Consider the following 22498-nt stretch of genomic DNA (forward strand, 5'->3'; position numbering starts at 1 on the left):
GTTGCTTAATCTCTCATACAGTGCAATTTCTGCTTCATGCAGCTGCAAAGAGGTTTTTGTCTCAGTCACCTTTCAGGTACCTCTGAATCTTTGTTTAAGATTCATAAGAAGTAATGGACTCAGCTATATGTGATATGCAAGACATTAAATACAGTAAGAGAAGGAGGACTTTTAACAACTTTTCTGTATATGGAAAAGTTTGACCTGTTTAAAGACATTTCTGCATTTCACGTGAATTTATCTGCAGCTTTTGGGTTTTTTAAATCAAATGGCTTTGTAGTCTGTGTTATGATGCCTGAGAAGTTTTAAAACTGAAACATCAGATCAGTTAAGAGTACGTACTCAAAAAGCCAAATCCTTTGCATGGTGCTTTTCAATGTATCTAATGAAGCTAAGGTTAAAGATTAAGGTAAAAATATCCAACTTTACCAACCAAGGATGGTTTTGACATCCAAGTAGAACAATTTGAGATTAATCCTTCTTCAGTTACTGTTTTAAGTAATTCCTTCTAACTCTGCAGGTTTTTCTTAAATCTAAGTACTGATTTGAAGTAAGCAAAAGAGAGACCGGAAAGAAAACCTCAAGGGGGGCAGGGGTATCCTTTCATTTCACATCTCTAAATATTTGTGGCTGCAAAGACAAAGATGAGATGGTAAGAAGAGCAGCTTTACCTTTTCTGTAAGTGTTCTGCATCCTCTCTGTCTATAGTTAGCAGAAAGTACAGAAGACTGTAACAACAAGAGGCCAAGAACCTGTGCAGGTTTTCACTTATGATGCAGGCTTGATCCAAGAGCTTATTTATGGCACATAGAACAGATCCAGCTGTGCTATCGGGTATTACAACCAATCCAACCTGTATTAAAACCAGACAAAAAAAAACCAACAATCCAAGTTCATACAAAAGATTTTTTGCTGGGATATAAGCAAACCTAGAGCTTTCCTATGGTGACATGTATTACTTTGTTTCTGTTCAAACTCTACAGAGACCACTGCATTTTTTCAAATCCCTGCTTTCCCAATAAATTGCCACCAATACCAACAGAAGGTTAAATTGACATCTTCATTCCATTCCTTCTAAATACTCATCTCAAACATATTTGAAAAACACAACACTGCTTTGAGCCTTGCTCTGAATGACAGTGCAGGCACAAACAATCTTCTGGGCAGAACAGGTCTTTCCTTTTAAGCATATATCATGGGACTGGGAAGGCCTTCTGAGTCTTGAAATGGCAGTGAGCAGTCACTGAGGTAGAAGGAACTCTGATTTATGCTACAGAAAGGAAAGCTTCTACTGGATTGTCACCAGGCTGAGTTTCCTTTGAAGCCCAACAGGAACTTTATGAATTGAGGTAAATCAAAGCTGATGAAATATATGGTGAACCCAAAAGTGGGGTGATGCTCTGCTGCTGTTAAAGAGAGAACATCATCTTGAGTAAGGATTTTACAGGCATGATAAATAATTTACAAAAAAATCTTGTTTTTTGTAGACAGTGAATTAGAAAGCAGTTTAAATTTTGAAGTACTATGGAGTAAGTACCCTAGATTTTTTGTCTTGTAAAGCCATAAAAAAATCATGCACTGCAGTGTGGCACCATTTACCTTTAAAAAACTATTTAAGGAGTTCAAGAATAGTCTAATTTGCTCACCTGCAAGTACTTTGTTTTTAGCTGACAGAGGGAGTTGGTCCACTTAACAAGGTCAGCTGTTTCTTTTAGAAATGTTCAGAAAAAGGATCAATAAAGTACAAGCTACAGAAATGTAAAATGTATTTCATTCATATCATTACTTGTGAGAGGTAAGAGATACAGAACAACTATGACTTGAAACTTTTATATCCTTCCAGCCTAAGACACTGGGTGTATTTCAAGGCCATGAGCACAGATCACTGTCCCAGGCTGACCCTGTGCCAGTCAGGTGCAGAGGCAGGAGGATGATGATGGTCCTGCCTCACAGAAGGTGGGACTGCAGTTGTCACCATGACCCTGCTGAATACTACAGGACACTGAGGCACCAAACAATTAAAATTAATAACATTCTTCCTGATCAACCATAAATAAGAAATAATGGCAGCGATGTAGATGGATATAAAGAACCATCCTGAAGACCAATTGAGCCAACGCTACTGATGGAAGGTGCTGGTCAGCCAGTCTGAAAGGTGACAGGAACAGAGACATTTCAATTTATACAAGTCCAGTAGATGAGGCTGCTCAGATAAATTCCCATACAGGATGTTGCCTCCATGGTGCCTTTGCTCCCTGAGAAGTGTCAGCAGCCAGTTGGAGACCTTTTTCAGCAGCCTTGCCAAGCATAAAAACCCACTTAATGGTTTGCTCTCAAAGGGACAGGGCAATAGAACATATAACCCTTTTAAAAATTTGATTTAAGTCAACATCCACCCCTGAAATTCCAGACTAGGATTATAGGTAAACTACTCCCTATGGAAACTTTGGTCTAATTACTTCTCAGTATGGCTCCATACAGGGAATGGCAGATACTGGTTATCACAGACAGGAGGGGAGGGGCAGACCTGTGGTCCTCCCTCTCATCAGACAGTATCACAGGGAACTGCAGATTCTGTCCCTGACCATTCTGTTACCCAGCTCTGGCTTTGCCATCCCCATCCTCAGCTCAGGCATATTTGGGATTAGAAGACAGGCTGTAAAACCCACAGAATGGGTCAGGTTGAGAGGGACCACAGGGGGTCACCTGGTCCAACCTCCCTGCTCAGGCAGGGTCATCCCAAAGCACATAGCACAGGACTGTGTCCAGATAATTCTTGAGCATCTCCAGTAAGGGAGACTCCCCATCATCTGTGGGCAACCTGTTCCAGGGCACAGTCACCCACACAGTAAAGAAGTTCCTCATGGTCAAGTGGAACTTCCTGAGCATAAGTTTCTGCCTGTTGCCTCTTGTTCTATCGCTCAGCACCACAAAAAAATCTGGCTCCATCTTCTTGGCATACTTTAGATACTTATATACCTTTAGATACTTATATACTTATAAAAACCTCATCTAAAGCTGCTGGTCGCTCTTTTGAAAAGCAAAGCAAAAAGTGTTTCATTTATGGACAAACTGTCTTGAAGACAGGCTGAAGTATTCAGAAATCTGAGCAAAATTACCCATAAGTTTACATACCAACAGTTATTATGTATTTTTTAAACTCCCCCACATCTCGTTTAAAGCTTTTGCAAGTGCTGAAATTATATATTAAATACATAGGTAAGTGCATTTGAGGATTAATGAGACTTAGCAAATTTATCACAAAGCAGTTTTAATGTAGAAGACAAAATGGCACTTACCAGATATTTACAGATGCCAGTCTGGAGAATGTCAAAACACTGACTTTGTGAAGGTATAGTGGACAAGCTGTGACAGATCACCTGTTTCAATAAAACAAAGTTATATTTAAGCACTCCAAAGGCAACCAGCAATGACTCACTGTGCAGTCATACTTTGCTGACAGATCTAAATCCAAAGAACCTACAGGGACATGCAGCAGCTTTGTCTCAAAGTTCTGATTCTGCACCGTGTAGAAGAGTAACATTGTCAACATAAATGGTTCAGTGCTTAAAGAGATGATGGTCTATACCATTAGGTTTTTTGGGAAAGGCTCTCTGCATTCTGTCTGTCTGACAGAAGGCCAAAAATACTCTATCCAGCTAGACTGCCACACCAAGCCTCCAAATCCCTTTCCTTGGAGCTGAAGAATTTCAGAAAACAACTTCCCAAATAACTGTATCAAGTATGAAACAGAGCGGTCACAGTGGAACAGGAAAGTAATACAACAAAGAAGAATGTAGCAAAGATCCATTTTCAACATAGTTTCCTTTTCAGGTTCAAAAAGGATACAAAATGTAATACTACAATGGAAAAGCTTGTTTTATAAACGGCATAAAACTTTCTGATGCTTATATAATCAGGCACTAGCAAACTACCATGAAATGTTGTATGTCTCCTGGATAGAGTAAAGAAATCAGAGCTCCAGTAGAACTGCTGCTAAGCTGTACTGCAGTCCTCAGTAGATGGCTTTCTCTAGTCCTCTTTTCCTTCCCCTCTATTCCAGTAATTCACAAACTACTTGGAGAGCTTGGATGCTCTCTCTCTGTTCACATTCACTGCTTATCTAACCAGGGTGGCAACTCAAGCCTCTGGAGAAGCCAACATGCACAGCACAAGCACATTATCAGACCATGAGCAATTATGATGTCCTGCTAAGGACAAGGAAGATGGAAGAACCAATACATGAGAAATGGAATCTTCTCTTTGTGCTTAGGGAATCAGAGAACAGCAAGATCAGATGTTTGAAGGATGAAAGAATTCAAGTCCTTAAGTTTTACAAATATCTCAACTCAGGAAAATGCATTTCTCTAAGATGCCTCATGACTCAAATCTAAAGAGAACTTGCACAGGAGGATCTGACCTGAGGGACTAAATTCTGTGATAGCATTTTGGTTTTGAAACTTTAGTTGAATAAGGCAGGTCAAGCCACTAAGAGAAGATAATAACAAAATAGAACATATCAACCATGTTGTGTCAAAAATAATAGTCCACTACATTTGCAGCTGGAGGATGGGAAAGGTTAGAGAAAGAACCATTAGCTCAAGGTCCTGTGGTATGAAAACTCAGCCTTCACTAATATGGATGCCAGTGCTAGTTTAATCAGAAATGGCCAAGCAGCACCCTTTGTGGTGATACAGAAGTGCACTCAGCTTTTTCCAAAAGTACATGCCTTGCCTGTTTTTAGCCCTGCTTGTGCCAGCCAAATTCAGGAGATCCTTAACACATCTGCCTAGTAGAACATCACATTGTTGGGCTGTCAGGACATTGCTCATGTTAATCAGTATCACAGCTGTAGTGCAAGTGTTTTGTCTGACTAGCAGGACTATTTAAAAGACAATGTCATACATACTCTTGCACTGAATACCTTTACTATACATTTACTTTATAATGAAACAATATTATTAAAACTGAGTACACCATCCTAAATATAGTAAGGCTTTTGTCCACTGCAATTTGAAAGTGATAAAATATTAAGTGCTCTGGAATATTCCCAAGAAATTCACTCAAAACATCTGTGTTATTAGTAGTGTCAAGGAATAAAGTCAAGTTGCAACAGAGGTTATTCCTGGGGACTGTCATGTCAAGGATGAACTGTGACACCAATCTGACCTGGTATTTTAATGAGCAGCACTTACACAAAAGGTAAAGCTGCACTGATGAAATGACTGTTGGATGACAGCTCCAAGCTGAGAAACCCTGCCAAGGCAGGAGACTGGACTAACCTATGGAAAAGATCACACAGGTTTGATAAGTAACAGCTACAGAAAAAATTCAGTGAAAAAAAAACCAAAACTGGTGGTCCATGTGCTTGGAGACTTATAAAAACTTCTGCATGCAGCTATGAGTTTTAACAGCTGAAAATGAGGAGGAAATTCTGTAACAGCTCATCAGCTGTTACAAAACAAGTGCTTGTGATACAACCACAAAACGAGCAAATGTTACTTCAGGATGTAAAAATAAAGATAATCCCAACAGAAGTACTCAAACAGAAGGATAATCTCTTCAATACTACTCTGTAAGATCTCACTTAGAATTAGACCATTTCTGACATGGTGTGCAAAGTAGGAGCCACTTATTTTCAGAAAAGGCAAATTCAAACCAAACAGATACAGAAAAATTGCACAAAGAGAGATTCTATCTTACCAGTGCCAATGCAAAGAACTTAACCTGCCTGGGCTGCCAGAATGACACCCAAGAAGGGATCTTATTGTCACTTACAAAGTGGTGAAAAATGCTGCACCAAAACAAATGTAATCAAACAACAACTAAACATCACAATGATCATGGCTGGCTGGGAATGCAGATGAGATGTAAACTGAGAATGATGATTATGAAAGGGGAAAATGCAGGAAACCTTTGTTGCTCATAGGACAGAGCTTGGGCAGTTTACAAATGCCATATGCTCATGAGCACATCACACCAGACTCAGTCTGCCAGAGAGATCCCTTTTGATCCAGTACAGACCAACAAACTAAAGACCTGAAGGCAAATCCACCAGGCCCACCCAACAAAAATACAGTTTCATTATTAACATTTCACCCTTAGGACTATGTCCCTAGAGCAAGCCCACCATCCACTGGCTCTCCCTAAGAAGACAAGTTGTAGGAACATTTAATTACAGGTACAATACACCCATACTCAAGATTATTCCCAAACTGGCAAGGAAAATAGGCATCACACCACTGGACAGCAGCATAATTCCTTAGAAGAGTTGTGGTAAAGATCTTTCTGACCCTCAAAACAGCACCACCATTCCCTACATCAGTTCTGTTTTCCTGCAATTAAATGGGAGAGGCAATTCTTTTCAATTCCATAAATTAAATCCTGCTTAAAATGGCTTTCATACCAAATGCCTTTTATAAAAAGTGAAACTGAAACGTTTTTAGACATGGAAATGAAAGGAAAAGAAAACTTAATTATCACATGAAAATTAGTATTTTCCCTGACAATTTATTTTCCTTAGGCAAGGTTTTGCATGATGTTTAATTTCCATAATAAAATGTCACAGCTGATTCATTACATTACATTTGATTAGCATTTATCACATTTTTGGCACATTCATAGATTGATTTTGGACCAAAGCCAGAGCAGTTTTGTTTCAGAGCAATCCTGAAGTGAAAGGATTGAGAACAGGCATTTTTGATCAGAGAAGGGTGGGTTTTTTATTTTTGAGGCAAGTATTTTATAACAGCTTTGGCTTAGGCTTAGACATTTTGTTGAGCTGTTTTTTTCTTTTATTTTTAATTTTGTTTGAATGGTCACTTGAATAAATTAACCTAAAGAAAAGCATTCTCTTAAACACAGGGATTATCTGTTAGCATTATGCAGCAAATGCTACAGGCTCTGTAATCCATTGGCAGATTTTCAAACAAAATCCTATTGATCAGACAAGCCCAAGTATCACAAGCCACGTAACTGCAACTCCAGGTTCACAACTGGTGCTTTGGGAAGTCATTGCTACAGGGGCCTCCTTGCCTGCCACACTGAAGACAAACTCCAACAGCAGCCAACCACAGCAGGCAAGAAAAAAAACCACAACAACAAAAAATCGCCACAAAAAACCCCAAACAACCCCAAACAAACAAATAAAAAAAAAAAAAAAAAACCCAAACAACAACAACAACAAGAAGAAGGCTGGAAAGACCCCCCAGAAGCACAGCCTGACCCAGTTTTTTTTGAGATCCTGACCATGGAGTATTTTACTTCAACTGGATGAGTTAAAAGCATTTTTGCCACTGACAGGTACCCCGACTGACAATGCAATCCCAGACAGGCTTTTCACAGTTCTAATGCAGAACCAGAGGAATTAATCATCTCTAAGATGCTCTCACCTCCAGAAGCCAGAGTTGGGATGAGCCAAGGAAGCCCAGTCTCAGTGTGAGCCCTCATGGCAACAGGAACAAGCACACCTGATGAACCGAGACTAATGGTTTGTTCATTATTGAACTGTTCCCTTTCCCTCAATGCTTCCTGTAACACGGCAGAACCCTGATTCAAAGTCTCAAGGAAACTACTTATCAGCAACTGTCCAGAGAAAATGTTTGTATTATTTCAAGTTTAATCATGCTCCAAAGTACTCTTTTTTCAAAGAAAAATACTCACCTTCCTCTGAAGACACACACAAGCATGAGCACAGAGAGGAACCCAAGCAAGCAGGACAGACAATGGATCGAGTATTTTAGTAAGCCACTGAGTGGAGTCAGACCAAAGGCAGTTCAGACTCCCTGAGAAGTGATTTTATTAAAAAAAGAAAGTTGGTGCACACCAGATTCTATAACCTAAGGTGAACTTTAGAATACATTTTTCAGCTCACATCCACGTGTACCTCAGACATGGATAACTAAAATGTAACAGGCTGTTGTGCAGTGAATTCCCCAGCCCTTGTGAAATGCCTGTTTGGAGCAGGACTGGATCCAGTGTAACATGTTAGTGCGGAGCGTAGAAAACAAGAAGTTTTCAGGTGATGGGGCAGGCAATGAAGCTTGGCGTCTGAAGCCTGGCCAGCTCCCCCGAAGCACCCTCACTTATCAGACACTGTGCTCCCCTGACAGGTGCTGCTTCTCTTTCTGAAATAAATTGATTTGACAGGGCAATATTAACAGTGCCCTGAGTTGTTGAGAAAGCTGCGTACAACAAGAGATCTTTGTTCATCTGCCTTGGCTAAGCTCACAGGGGCGGATGTGAAAGATATTCCTGATTCACTGACTCCAGAAAAAAAAAAACCCCATAAAAACCTTCACATGAAACCCCTACACATTCACAACAAAACAAAACAAAACCTAAGTTAAAAAAAGAAACAGCCAAAAAGAGGAACAGAGTCTGCAGGAGAATATTACACAGGTGAGCAGCAAGGGAAAAAAGACACTATTAGACTGATTTTACACTCAGGGTAGCAAAATGTAATTTAAGAATTACAAATGCTTATGAACATATCTGGTGTCCCACATACTGACAGAGACTTGGTATTTCCAAGACTTAGAAGAATTATGACACACAGTTCATGTCCTGGTCACAAACTGCAGCACACAAACTCATCTTGCATCTGCTAACTGTGACGCTTGCCTGGCTGCAGGCTCCTTGGCTGTCACAGGGTCTGATACAAAACCTGTATTTGAGAATCAATTAAACTAAGTGAAGTTATCTTTATTTGCCACTGGACACAAATATCTGAATGGCAAGCACCACAGCTCACCTGTGCAACACCTTGATCATGTGTTCAAGCCTGGATACTAGCAACATTTGGTGCTACAAGGCAGAGAGGACTAGGGACAATCACCCTGGTTCTCCAGGTGAGAGGCATTTCTGAAAATTCTGTCATCAGCAAAACCAGGGTTTCAGCTCAACAGCTAGGTTTAAGCTTGTGCTATCCAAGAGTAGACAAAACCATAACTGAAGAACATCACAGGTTGGGTTCTCTTCTGAGAGCCATCTTACTAACAAAATTCAAAGAAAGGATACCACAGAAAAGCTTTTGTTTCATCCCTTTGCAGCCATAATATGCCATTCTTTCACAGCTCTGCAGTTTCCTGACTGCTATAAAAATGTCACCACAGCCAATTGCTCCTCCTCTGAATGCCTTCTCCTCAGACTACATGCAGGACAGTCAAAGGAACATCTGATGTTGAAGTCTCCAAATTCACCTGCCTGTCTGTTCTGCCCTTCTGCCACACAAAAGGGCTTGAAAACACAGAAAACCCTTCACTTAGCTCTCGTCCCACAAAGCCTGTCTTTCTGAGCAAATTTAGGTTAGGTATCAGGATTTGAATATGAAGCACAATACACAGTACCTGTGGAGGTGTAAATTCACGCTAGTGATGTGCAGCAACACTGCAGTGAGCTCCCAGCTCCAAAGTGTTAAAAGATATGCTGGAAGTATATGATGCAGGTACAATGGAGCACTTGGCTGATGATCAGTTTAGGTTTTCTGAAAGTTTGTGTTTCACTGTTTATGTTTTACTGGTGGGGACTAGTTCTGGGGCCTTCTTGTTTGCTTTAAGTTCTATGTCTTTTGAAAAAGAGCTTTATTAATTTTAGGAGACATTCTTTTACTTAAATTATTTCTCTTCTGTTTCTCTGGACTTTGGATTACTTTCAAAGAAAGTAATTATTTTCATCTCTAAACATTAAAGCTGGGATAGGATGGAGCTTTACTAAACACTAACAGGCTTATATAGAATTTTTTTGTCTTCCTTTAAGAAGATTAAAATAGTACCATATTCCTAGTTTAGAAAGAATTTTATTTAGAAGGAAGTTTATTTACCCTTAGCTGCCTTTTCTTCCCAATGTAACTTTAGCCTGTAAATCTCAATAAAGACAACATGCCGAAACCCTTCAGGAACTTCAATTTAAAATCTACATTGTAAAAAAAATTTTGAGAGTTTTTTAAGCATTAATCTCTGCTTCAAGTTAAGCTATAGCACTACAACACCACCATTTACTTCTCAAGACAAACATCCTTGCAAGGCTTTTAATTTATATGCACTGATTTGCTATCTTTATTGATTTGCTGTAATTTTTCATAGCATATCTGTGCACATCCAGTCTTCCCAATTGTATTTCACTTATAAGACTGAACAGGTTTTGACATGGATTAGTGTATTACACTACATGCATCGCAAGATTTTTTTAATTTTAAAAGCAGGTGACCTTCCCTAGTGTTTGCTCTTAAACATTTTAAACAATTGTTTGAATATTTTATTTCTTTGAGTCAGCTCTGTGCTTGATAAAGCTCTGGAATCTTGGCTTCGAGCAATTTGCTTTCTCCCTCTGAAATGTTCAGCTATCACAAACATCAAATATTACAACAGAAATTACCATGTATACACGGTTACCTTGTTAAACTCTTCATTTCTGTGGGCACTTTTTCATTTGATCCTGGCAGAGCAATTCAATTACAGGGGAGTGAACAATATCACTGACAAACACTATGGGCACAGTTAAAATGAGCCAAGGCTGAAGCTCTTCCCTCGGGCTGCAACCATTTATTCTGGAGTCCCATTTATTTCAGCTACAGGGGGCTGATTTTAAATAATTGGCTTTAACAAGACAGAAGTAATTTTAAGCAGAAGTTCCTCCAGAAAAGGAACCAAAGTTCCCACATTTAACACCTCTTTCAGACAAATCATGAAGACTAACCTTTAGAGCTATGCAAAACAGCATTTAAAGAGACACTTTTCTAAAGCACTACTGCTTAACTGAAAATCACCACTATGTCAAAGCTTACAAAAAAAACAAAAAAAAACCCAACCAAAAAAAACCCCAAAAAAACCCAAAAAAAAACCCAAAAAAACCAAACCAACAAAACAACAAACATATTGCTGCAATTCCAATTACCACTCTTCAGACAAAAGAAAAATAATTTACAAATATCCATCTCAAACCAGGTCTTGTTATAAACTATCTAAAAGTATTAATTCCTATCAGAAGTGCATTTATTACTGTTACCCACATGCTACCAGGTGCCCTGGCTATAATAACGCTCCAGAAGTCCAAACTGCTGTTTGAAAATGCCTCAAGTTTTTCTTTTCCTTTCCAGAACCTGTCCTTTCTCCAGAGGCACACTGCTTTTTCTCCAGCACCTCTGGCATGCATGTCTTATACGTAAAATTCCCTCTTCCAGCTCCTTACCCTTAGAAAAACACATCACCCATTGCACAGCTATGGACAGGAAGGTGGGACTGCTTTCCCCTGCACTGGGGAACAAAGTTGAGCAGTGAGAAGTAAAGCCAAGAAGCTGTGGCATCCAGATTCACACCTGGCACCCTTCCTCAGTCCCAGCACCCTGGCTGCTCCTGCCTCACACCCCACAAACCCCGCTGGCTGAGCCCCTGCAGGATGCTGGAACAGAGTTATAATCCACTCTGTGCTAACCCAGAGCCTTTTCTCTTCCACCTGCTTATTTTCATAGAACTTATGGGGAATTAGTATTTGCAACTTTATTCTTTTCAGGAGATAGCTAAAAACCAGCAATGGTTCAGACAAAACTAGCGGTGGAAGAGACAAAAGAAAACGGTGGAAGGACTAATAGGAATCTGATCACTAGTCTCATTTATTGACAGGAAACCAGGCCATCAAATCCTAATTCCATCAGAGTTCTTTATTTATTTTCACCCACATTAAAATACTTTTCAATTGAGAGGAAATCCTGAATTACAACTACATAATAAGAACTCTTAAACAAACAATACTCTGGCCTGGTCTGCAGCCAACAAGCACTGTTCTCATTTAGCAGGTATTTAAAATTACTACAAACATTTTGCTTAACATTACAACATCACCACAAACCTCCTTATCCAGCAACGGAACAGATGAAAGGTTAGCATTCAGAAGCTCTGCACTATACCAAATTCCACCAAAAGCATGACAAATTCAAACTGGGGTTTATTATATCCTGTAGCACTTCTCTATCTAAATAAAGTAATTTTCTGCCACAGCTAAAAATATTTTAACTCCAAAATTCTATCACACCTTGAACTATGTCCACTTGGAAGAAAGCAGTCTCCAAACCTACCTCCCTCAAACTCAATGCAAGCAGAATCCTCATATCACACTGTCTTTCCAGACACTCCAGGAGAGACCCATTATTTGTTGTCAATTTTCTTCTCCCTAGAGCCTGCAACTCTGGGGTTTGCTTTTTTGGTTGGGGTCTTTTTCTTCTTGCTGTTCAGTTTGTTGTGTTTTTTTTTTCCCCCCAAGGTTTTAATGGACTACAGTCCCCAGAATAATTTCTTCATAAACTGAGCATTATATAGCATATTGTTCAACATGTTTGTTCCTCATACAAGGAAAAGACAAAACCTCCCAAAGCTTAAAGAGCACAGTGCTGTATTAGATATTTAAACACAGAGAAAAAAGTAACCTAAAAGCTGAAGAGCTTCAGCATGGGTGTTTGTTAATGCACCATTTACCGTATCTGACTGCATCTGAAATCAAAACCAGACAAGTGAAAAATGAATGGCATTCTGCAACTCATAGAAGGAAATGGTTGCCTCAATACCAATGATCACTCCTCATTGTAACACAACCAGGTACATCACCATTATTACCAGATCAGAGGAAAGATGATCTTAATTTTTCTTCAGTATTAAAGCAAGCTACTGAAGAGGTGCCCCTACTTTTCTGTTCACAAAATTCCATGGGAAAAAAAAACATAGCCAACCTGGGAGAAACACTCCAAACAGCATTGCAGTACCTGGAAGGACTTAAATGGGAGCAGCTTGACTTTCAGATCAAATATAAATGTAACAAACCTACCAAATGGAAGAAAACAACAAACCCTTACTCATACTGTGAATTTCATTATGTCTAAAAAGCAAAAATAACAAAGAGATTTGTTGATGGAAAACAAAAAGACCTGATTTTCTTCAAAAGGAGTTTTCAAATAATCACAGAAACCCTTGAGTTGGAAGAAAGGCCCTCGAGTTCCTCTAATCCAAGACTCCTGCTCAAGTGGAGTCACCAGGGGAAGGTCACCCTGCACTTTGTCCAGCCTGGTTTTGAGTACACCCCTAGATGGGAACCAGAATGTCTCTAGGCTACTTATTCCAGTATTTGACCATCCTCACTGGAAAAATGAGACAGTTAGAATTCTCTTTGTTTAGAAGCCTACAAAATCAGGTGGGTCTGGAAAGTCTCATCCTTCTTCACACAGATTTTTGATGCATGGGATTTGTGCTCCTGTTCTCTTTCATACCCAGAAAATACTTCAGGTTGACACAAGTGCAAAAGTAGTGCAGTACTCCACAGGACGTCCAAATCTTTTTCATTACTAACCAAGGATATCCAGCCCTTTGCTTAGAGACCACCATCCCCTTCTAACAGCCTGGGAGAGCATCTTGTATCTTTCCTGAGAAAAGGTACTTTAACAAAAGTGAGTCTCTAGTTTCTAAAAATACTGACTCTCCTTGACAGCACCAAAACACTGAAGATTGTGGTAGAAGAGACTCAAACTTGCAACCAGGAACCAAAGGCACAAAAAAGAAATCAAACTACTTCATTGTTCCCTGTGTGAAAACAAGTCCTATTTTACTGCCAACTTTGAAAGATTTATGGAATAACAGCAAAAAGAGGAAGGAGAAAACACTAAAGCTGACATTTTCAGAAACAGGTAAGGCGTACATATATCCTTCAGATGCTGTATGGGATTATGCCAACTCTGAGAAACAAATAATCGCTCTGTGCATTCACAGAGCAACAGGACATGGAAAGAGAGCATTCTGATCCCTCCATATTGAAGAAAGGTATTTTGGTGAGAAAACACTTCACTACTGTCCAGAAGAGACAAAGCAAAACAAATTGGAAAGTTCAACTGTTCCACAGGCCAAATTACTGAAGGCAGAACACCTATAAATGTGTGTCAGTCATGGTACCAAACAAAAGCCCTGCTTAAAATACTTTCTAATACATAGCAGCACACAGTGTATATCTCAGACCATCATCAATTTCAGAACATTTTCACCTAAACACTGAAGTAGAAAAATCTACTATATTGCTTTCTTGAATGAAAAAACATACAACTAAAACCTGTTTTGCTCTTCTTTCTGAATTCAGGACTATGATTGATAAATATTGTCAAATTGGCACGTCATTAAAACATGATTTCACACCTTAAAGTGGTTTCTGGTGAGCTAAACAATAAAGAGAGTTGAGTTGATGCAGAAAGACAGCTAGTGCACCCGTTTTGAATAAAATTTGGTGGCTCAAATCCCTTTAGAACTAACAATCAAATTAAGCTTTTAGCTCTTATGATGCTCTTAGGTACTGAATTCAGAGTGAAGTTTCTAATCCCAGCATATTTTGGTTAAGTAATTCAAAATAATGACTAATGCCAACTTAATATTGCTTCCAAGTTCAAATTTTATTTAATGCAAGTGCTTTTTAATTAATAGTGGCACATATTCTCCAGGAAATCTCTTTATAATTAGTATTTTTACAATTAATTTGTTTTTGAAAGCCAAAACATATTGCTGGTCCTAATATTAGTGCTTAAGAATTTCCACCAAGGTTTCTACCAATTTTTCCTTGAATACTGCTTTGCATACTACATGTCTAAACATTCAACTTTTAAAGCAGCTTCCTTCAAAATATTATCTGATAGCTGTAAAAAATTGTTGGCTGTTCTACAGCTTTTATATTTTTCATTCTTTTTTCAACTCAAATCATGACAGGATTTAGGCATCTGTGGAAAAGGGATGGAGAGCACTCAGAGTTTGTATGCTGTCATTTAGAATTAGTGTTGATGTATTACCTCTGTCACAGCCCAGTGGTGTAAAAACTGGTCCAGATCAGTTAGGTAAAGACGGATAGGTGAAAGCTGTGTCTGGCTAATGTGTGGTTTTCCTCTAATGCCCTGGAGACTAGTCAGCTCCTCTCTTGAAAACCCTGGGGAAGAAGAAGCAGTACAACAGTATCACAAAACAAGCCAAACTGTGCTCTACTTCAACATCATCATTGACAAACACTGTCTTTTACACTATGTTAACATAACAATTTTTTCTTAAAAGCTCTTGCTTGATTTTATAAACTAAGTATATCAAAGTAGAAATTTTGAGTTTTGACTGAAAAGAAAAAAAAATTAAAAACCCAATCGTACTATAATGTGATATAAAAATCTTTAAGAGGCCACTGTTAGGCTATTTGCAATATATGTATCTTTAAAAAAATAACAAAAATGGGTATAATGCAAAATACTCATGTGTTCACTAACATGACCTCAGAGTTAAAAAAAAACCACATTTGTCTTATTACTTTTAGACAGGTATTAGATGTTTTAGTAAAATAGGATGATTACTCCACAAGAGTTACTTGGGCTTTGATTTCATTTTCATCTGCTATCAGTTCAGAACTCTTTTTACTATTTAGGAACAAAAAGGTAATCTTTGAAAACAAAGTAGCTGAACATTATAAATAACAAAGGTGATGAAGGAAATGTGCTATTTTTTACCACAGCACAAGTTATTGAGAGTTACTTCTTAGCAATTTTAGCCACTGTAACTTCTCAAAGTTGCACCACCACAGAATACAACTATTTTTATAGCTGAGTAAGAGTAGCAGAAGTCTCTGCTCTCACACTGACCTTGGCCAGCTCACTTTAACGCACTTTGATTACTTTATTCTGATGGAATGTTTTTAATAGCATAAGCACATTCACAGGAAATCCCAGAGGCACTCATTTATATTGTTATGAGCCAATAAAAGGCATTTACTTCAAGCTAGGAAAAAAAATCTTGTTTATGTCATATGCTAAATTTAGGTTTTCCTCATACTTTCCTAAGAAAGTTGCTAGAATGAAGAAAAAGTATGCAAATATTCAGCCCAAATGGCAAAGTGTAAAAATAGAGTATCAAAAATCAGATCAAGAAAATAAAATCTCGTATCAAAAATATATAGCAAGATTAGAATTACTTTCAGGAAGTACTTACTAAACCATTTACTCTAAATTAAATTCAGTAATTGACTATCAAAACAAATTTCATTTTGTTAATTCTGAATTATTACATTCATATGGATTACCTATAAGGGTTGAAAACAAGAAGCTGAAATAGTCCACATCATTCACTGAATTATCCTGCACTTGGCACTTCCAGCCTGCAAACGATGATCTACACAAAACCAATAGCAGACAGTTTATTAAAAAGCATGTAATTAAGAATTCACAACCTACCTACACAATACAATCAATTAGCATGCCTAAATTTTTACAGTTTTAGCATTCCCGTTTCTAATACTTGTTAGAATAGCATTTTGAATAGCTTCAAAATTAGAACTGGCTCTTTTAAAGATAAGACACACTGATTTTTGTACCCCTGCATGGCCTTAGGTTGCTTAGGATGATTAAATTAACTGAGATGGCAACTTTTCATTAATACTGGTATAATCTTCAGTACAGTGATGGCACCATAAATTAAGCTAATTTTATTTCCCTTAATTGGTAAAAGTCTTTATATTACAAATGCTGAGCCATATTTTTGATCATATAAACTACTTTTAATACATGAACAACAAGCCCCATCTGAAAGCAGTCTCAGCATCTCTTCCAGAACTGCTGAAGCTATTGAACACAGCTAAGATAAAAAGTTGGTTGGAGACTTAAAACACAAAAAGGAGCAATATGCAAAGACAGGAGCAAACCCATTATCAAAGCTGTCTGACACTTTCCCCCTCAAGGGCAATCTGGAACAAGTGGAGCACCAGCCTACTCTGGTGTCTCAAATCTTGTGGAAACTCAGAGCAAACAGACACCAGTGGCCACCTAATGGCAGAGCCTGGCCCATGTGTTGGTGCAGAACCAGGAGGAAGCCAGGAGCTGGGAACAAGGACATCTCACACATGCTTTCCTCACAAGGCTGCAGCTCAGACCCACATCACATTATGCAAAAATGCATATTATTCAAATTGCCTTGTATGCTGCTTTTGGCACTGGCACTACAGACTATGAATCTTTGCTGTAAAAGATTGCTGCTTTCCACTCTTACAATCTTGTGAAATTTCAGAGCTTCTGAATGCAATTTTCCAAGCCAACTATCTGCCTCAGATCAATTTTTTTCTCCTAATTTCTCTGTGCCAACAGCCAAAATGGCTTAGCTCATGGGTAACAAAATTCTGGAAAGCTTGTTATGCAGGAATTTTTTACAGCTCTGTGCTTTGGGAACAAAAATATCAAATTTGGAATACTTTTGTGCCAGGTATATACATTTTGCCACCCACAAAAATCCATCCATAATATTGCAGCATCCACAAAAATGACAGCTAGAATATGCACGTGTCTGGAGTTACTCAAAAAGAAAGAAGAAAAACCTTGGAATTTCAGAATTTTTTTAAATTAAAGAAAAATTTCAGGATTCCATCAGACTACCATGTAGGATAGTTAGTTGTGGGGAGGGAAAAATCATCGTTACGTGAGAGCACCAAGTAAGGTTTTATTAAATAAAGGTCCCACTTTGCATTGAAATCTTAATGCCTGGCAATAGGGATTTGCCATATTCCAGGTGACCTGGTGACTTTGCAGTGCAGGCAGCTGTGCATGCTCCTTTCTGCTTCCTAGGAGGCCTTTGGTCCTGCCCTGAGGCCAGGCTCACCCACAGTCTCTTCCTTAACCCACAGTCTCTCAATCTCCCCCCAGCCCTATGGCTGCTACTTGGCTGCCAAGTTCTCCCAGGACAAATCCCATGGCCATGGCCAATGGTTTCCCAGGAAAATGGTGAATTTTTTCCATCCTTCCAAGGAGGTCCTAGTCCCATTCATTACAGCATGGAAGAGACTTCACACATACTCAACTAAGTCAGCAAGAGGTCTCACCACTACTTCCCTACATAAGGAGGATATTCAAACAGAACTCAGATCTATGCACCAGAAGAGAGAGTGAAATCCATGTCCTGTTCAGCACAGCAGAAGAATCTCCCTAAATCTGATGCAGAGAGACCACGGGTCTGACTTGAGGTCACTTGTTTTACCAAAGTAAGTACTGAGGAGCACAGAGAGAGATTCAAGACAGTTTAGGACTTGCTGGACTAGACACACAAATTCAAAGTGTGATGCAACCACTGAGCAAAATGGTGGGAATGCAAGAGGTTGGGAGAGAATGATAGATGAGAAAGCTGCAAAGGTAATCAGGCAAATGTGAAAATAAATAAATCCTGGGTAGGAAAAGAGAAAGAAAAAACATGTGATAACTCTAGTTCAGAAAGTAGGGACTTGCACGACAAATCTTGTTAGTATATGGGTCAAAATAATCAAATTTAAAAAAAAAATCCTATTGGAAAAATTCCATTTCTATAAGCAACAGTTAACAGATGCTTTGAATTCCTTACAATAGGATGAGTGCATGCAAGAATTTTACATAACCTCCAGAAGAGACTGAACAAAAACTCAAGATTCACTGCAGGTTAGCAAGCAGAAACTGCAATAGTTTAGGAGATTTCTGGATAGGAAAAATAATTCCAAAGCTTATAGCTAAGCATCTGGAAATCAAACACTTCATCAGTTTTGTTTTCCACACATCTACAAACTCACAAAGAGGATAAGCATGTTAAGCATCCTAAGAGAACACCAGGCTAAGGGCCACTGATACAGACACAAGAGGAAGCAGAGAGAATCCCTGCAATTCTGCCCTGGGAACATGGAGGCAGCATAAGGAACAAACCCCTGACAGAGCTATTAAATGGTTTAATTTAAGATTCATCTCCACAAGCAAAGCTACACTGAGTCACACACACACACAAAATCAAGATCCCCCCAAATTCAGCTGCAGTTTACTTCTTCAGAAAGTGAAAGCTATTACATGCACAGAAGAAGCCTCAATGTTAAAAGAGCATTAAGGTTAAAAATAATCTAGCATTGAATTTAGAAAGTGACAGAGAAGGCTGCCTCTGATCTTCAGCTTGGCCTCTCTATACACCTTAGAGAGTATGATAATATTATGGGTCATATTTTCTCTAACAAAAAAAATAAAATAAAAAAAAAATAAAAATCTATGTCTCATTCAAATCATGGATGAATGGATCAATCAGGATTACACCATGAAGGATAACGTAATCTGAACTGTCCCTGCCTTATTTATTGCATCATCTATAATGTGCAGAGTGTGTGAGGCAAAAATTAAAAAGGCAGAAGAAAGTATTAGCTCACAAATTCAGGCAGGTTACACATGATGCGAGATAAATACTTTTTAAAATTAGAGGACAGAAGTCAGTGACAACACATTTCTTCAAGTATCATTATTTTTTTTTTCATTTCAGGACAGAGGAAGCTCACATTATTCATACTGGAAGCTTCTCTCATCCCTTTTTTCCAGCTAGTTACCCCTAGTCCTGCAACAGTTCAACAGTGATTAAAAGATGAAAACACCATTAAAAGCTGTGAAGAAATACAGCTTCAAGTATTTTTAAGAGCAGCACCCATCTGATCTCTACTTCTCCACTTGAACTTACAAGGTCATTTGAGGTCATTTTTTTGTTTTCAAGACAGAAGATGCTATGTATTCTGAAAAATTAGAGCCCAAATGAATTCCTAAATTTATCAGGTACTTCTACATACTTCTGTTTACACCTTTTCCTTGCCTCAGTTCCTCATCTTTAAACAGGGAAAAACATCACCTTCCCATCTTCTGCAGCTGTGAAAATTACTTGAGCACAACAAAAAACTTCCATGGGTGGGTGCAGGGGGAGGGAATCCCTTTCTTTTCCAAGTGGGACATAATACAATAGAGACAACATGAAGCCTCCTATTGAAACAGGGCCAAACTGTAACATGAAGAAAATGCTCCTTCAGTTCTCGTGATGTACTCCACACAGAAAGCAGGGTGTGAAAAAAACCATGAAATCATGTAATTGAAACATCACATGAGAATCTCACAATAAATTAAAACCAAAACCAACGTCTTTCTAATAGTACAAACAGAGCAGAATTACAGCATAGAAGTTTGTTTAAATACAAGTCTAACCAGCTGTCATCACCTCAATTACCTTAGAACCCAAGTGCCTATAATGTAGACATTTGTTAAAGCTGCTCAATTTTGAAGTAAAGGAAATTAAAAAATGAAATAAAACACAGAGCAAGAGAGATTTCATTCTAAAACAGATGCTGATGTACTACAAGTACATTAGAATTTTTTTTTAAGATTTTAGTTTAATATATTAAGACTACCATGAATAACGGGGGACTGTATGCACTTTTAAAATGCATTTTCAGGATGCCTGTAAATGACAATTCAGACATCTGACTAAAAAAATTATCAGCTTTATATGTGGAGGGAAGGTAATAAGCATATTAGAACAACTCTTTTTTTGTATAAATTATTACTGACAATAGGAACCCGTTAGCAAACTGCATATAAGTGAGACCTCTTCAGTCATGCAGTCCAAACCCACAATAACTATGATGAATTACATGTTGTAATTTCCATAAGGTCACCTGCTCTCTGTGGGAACCTCTCTTTTGAGGTTTAGAATTGCACCTTGAAGTAACCTGCTCTGTACACCAAATGGTATTAAAAGAAAAGCTGAATCTAATTAACTTAAAAATTACTGCTTCTCTTGTCATTAGCAGAGCAAATATTTCTCAGTCAAAGCAAGTGCGCTGTGCATTCCTTTTATCAGCTGCTGCAAACTTTTCTTTTAATTCCAGATGGACTTCACTATTTTAGTTAGTGCTGCTGTTATTTTCAGGTTGGCTGTATCACACAGCTGCAAAATAAAACAACTGCAGTTTGTGCACAGGGAGTTATTTCTCAATTGCAGACTATTATCTCTGTGCCTCCTGACCTAAACTAGCTACCAACTGATTTATGGTTCAGGTTTAAGGTGTTGATTTTGGCTTATACAGTCACAAGGAGTCTTTGGGTAATTTAGAGGTCTCTAGTAGAAGAACTCTTATGAACATTGATGCACTCATTTTAGGAATTATCCTTCCACTTGTCCTGCTATAAAACGCACTGCTCAAACTCCAGCACAGACAGCAATGCACCTGTCCAGCACTTGCTAAGCAAGTTTTCCTTAGAATTTGGACTGGGGTTGGGTTTTGATTTTATTCTTTTTTTAGCAATAAAATTGAAAAAGAAGAGTGACTGATTTCAACCCCGAGTTCAATCTCCAAGTATTTTTAAAGTAAAACATAAAGCAAATGCAAGATTCTGAGGAATTAATACTATTATCACTCTTTTGTTTATAAATGTGAGGGTTGTAACACTTGAGAAGTGCAAGGTCAAGGGTTTGTGTTGTCTGTTCAGGGAAAATAAAATTCAATTCCCTCACTTTCCAGGAAAATGGTCCCAGCACCATAATTGGGAATATCTAGTGCAGAGCATTCCCAAAGCTTTACAGAATTATTTCAACATTGACAAGACAGCAGGTTGAGATACACAACTTGTACTTAGTGATCCTCTTTTAAATTGATTTTATCAACCACTGATTAAACCAAGCCCTTCCACAACTATTTTTTTTTTTAATTCTAGGTTAGAAAATCATTGTAAAAGGAGTTTCCCCTCTTTCTTTCACTGATACATCTGTTCCACACAGAACATTTATGTAGTCACAGACACAGTCAGTAGCTGATTCACTCATTTCTTGAAAAAACCTAACTGCATTCTAGGCCTCAACTCTTTGAAAATTCGATAAAATTTAATAAAATGATTAAGTACACATCCTCAAAATAGTTCAATGACTAAGTCTCTGTGTTAGGAAATAGGAAATCCATCTCCCCTTGAGATGAAGACAGTGAACACAGACTTTCCGCAACCTCAGCAAGTGCTTTAACCACCAAGATACCAATATTAATTTATTATTAAATGGTCCTTCAAACACATCAGGAGCAGAAAACTTCCCAAGATTCTGTACACCCAGCAGACAATCACTGCATGAGGATGGCAATCAAGCAGGAAAAGGCTACAGGACAGCAGGTACAGGGACTCTGCCCATCTCTGATCACCAGAAAAGAAACTCTTCTGGTTCCTATCCCAGAACAGATAATCTCAAGATAACCTGTTGTAACTTCAAGCAGCTGCACAAAATACTATAGAATCCAACAAACCAAAAGGGAATTGCCAGGATGAGATGGCATTAACCTTGCAAAAGACCTCCAAGAGAAGGCAAGGATGAACTGAACTTGCTGTGAGCAATCTGATATCTGTGAACTTCCCTAACACCAGCAAAAGTATGGAGTGACAAATGCTGTCATGGTTTTGGGTGTTTTAATTGCTTTTTGGTGTTGTTGGGGTTTTGTTTTGGTTTTTTTTTGTTTGTTTGTTTTGGGGTTTGTTTTTTTTTTTGAGATGGTTGGTATGCTTTATTTTTAAAAATAACTAAGGTCTATAACATCAGTGCCTGCACCAGGCAAATTAACACTGTAACAATGGATGAAATGAGCTGACACATGAACACCTGTCTCATGCTTGGGAATACACAGAATAGTTTCTGAAAGAAAAAATTTTTGCATGATCCATCTC

At 38.4% G+C, this 22498-nt stretch overlaps 1 protein-coding gene across 5 annotated transcripts in view; it reads right to left on the reverse strand.

The window, feature by feature from the left end:
* The window catches only part of TEX10 (testis expressed 10), a 54655-nt gene that overhangs the window by 1362 nt on the left and 30795 nt on the right, over positions 1 to 22498 (reverse strand). For all 5 annotated transcript variants that reach the window (XM_056484821.1, XM_056484825.1, XM_056484822.1 and 2 more), the window contains 4 exons: positions 16072 to 16160; positions 14807 to 14940; positions 3300 to 3380; positions 672 to 853 (listed from right to left, as the gene is read on the reverse strand). In XM_056484821.1, coding sequence (XP_056340796.1) covers positions 672 to 853; positions 3300 to 3380; positions 14807 to 14940; positions 16072 to 16160 — 486 coding nt within the window. The remainder of the gene's footprint in view (positions 1 to 671; positions 854 to 3299; positions 3381 to 14806; positions 14941 to 16071; positions 16161 to 22498) is intronic.

This window comes from Oenanthe melanoleuca, chromosome 2 (assembly GCF_029582105.1).
Source record: "Oenanthe melanoleuca isolate GR-GAL-2019-014 chromosome 2, OMel1.0, whole genome shotgun sequence".
Taxonomy (NCBI): domain Eukaryota; kingdom Metazoa; phylum Chordata; class Aves; order Passeriformes; family Muscicapidae; genus Oenanthe; species Oenanthe melanoleuca.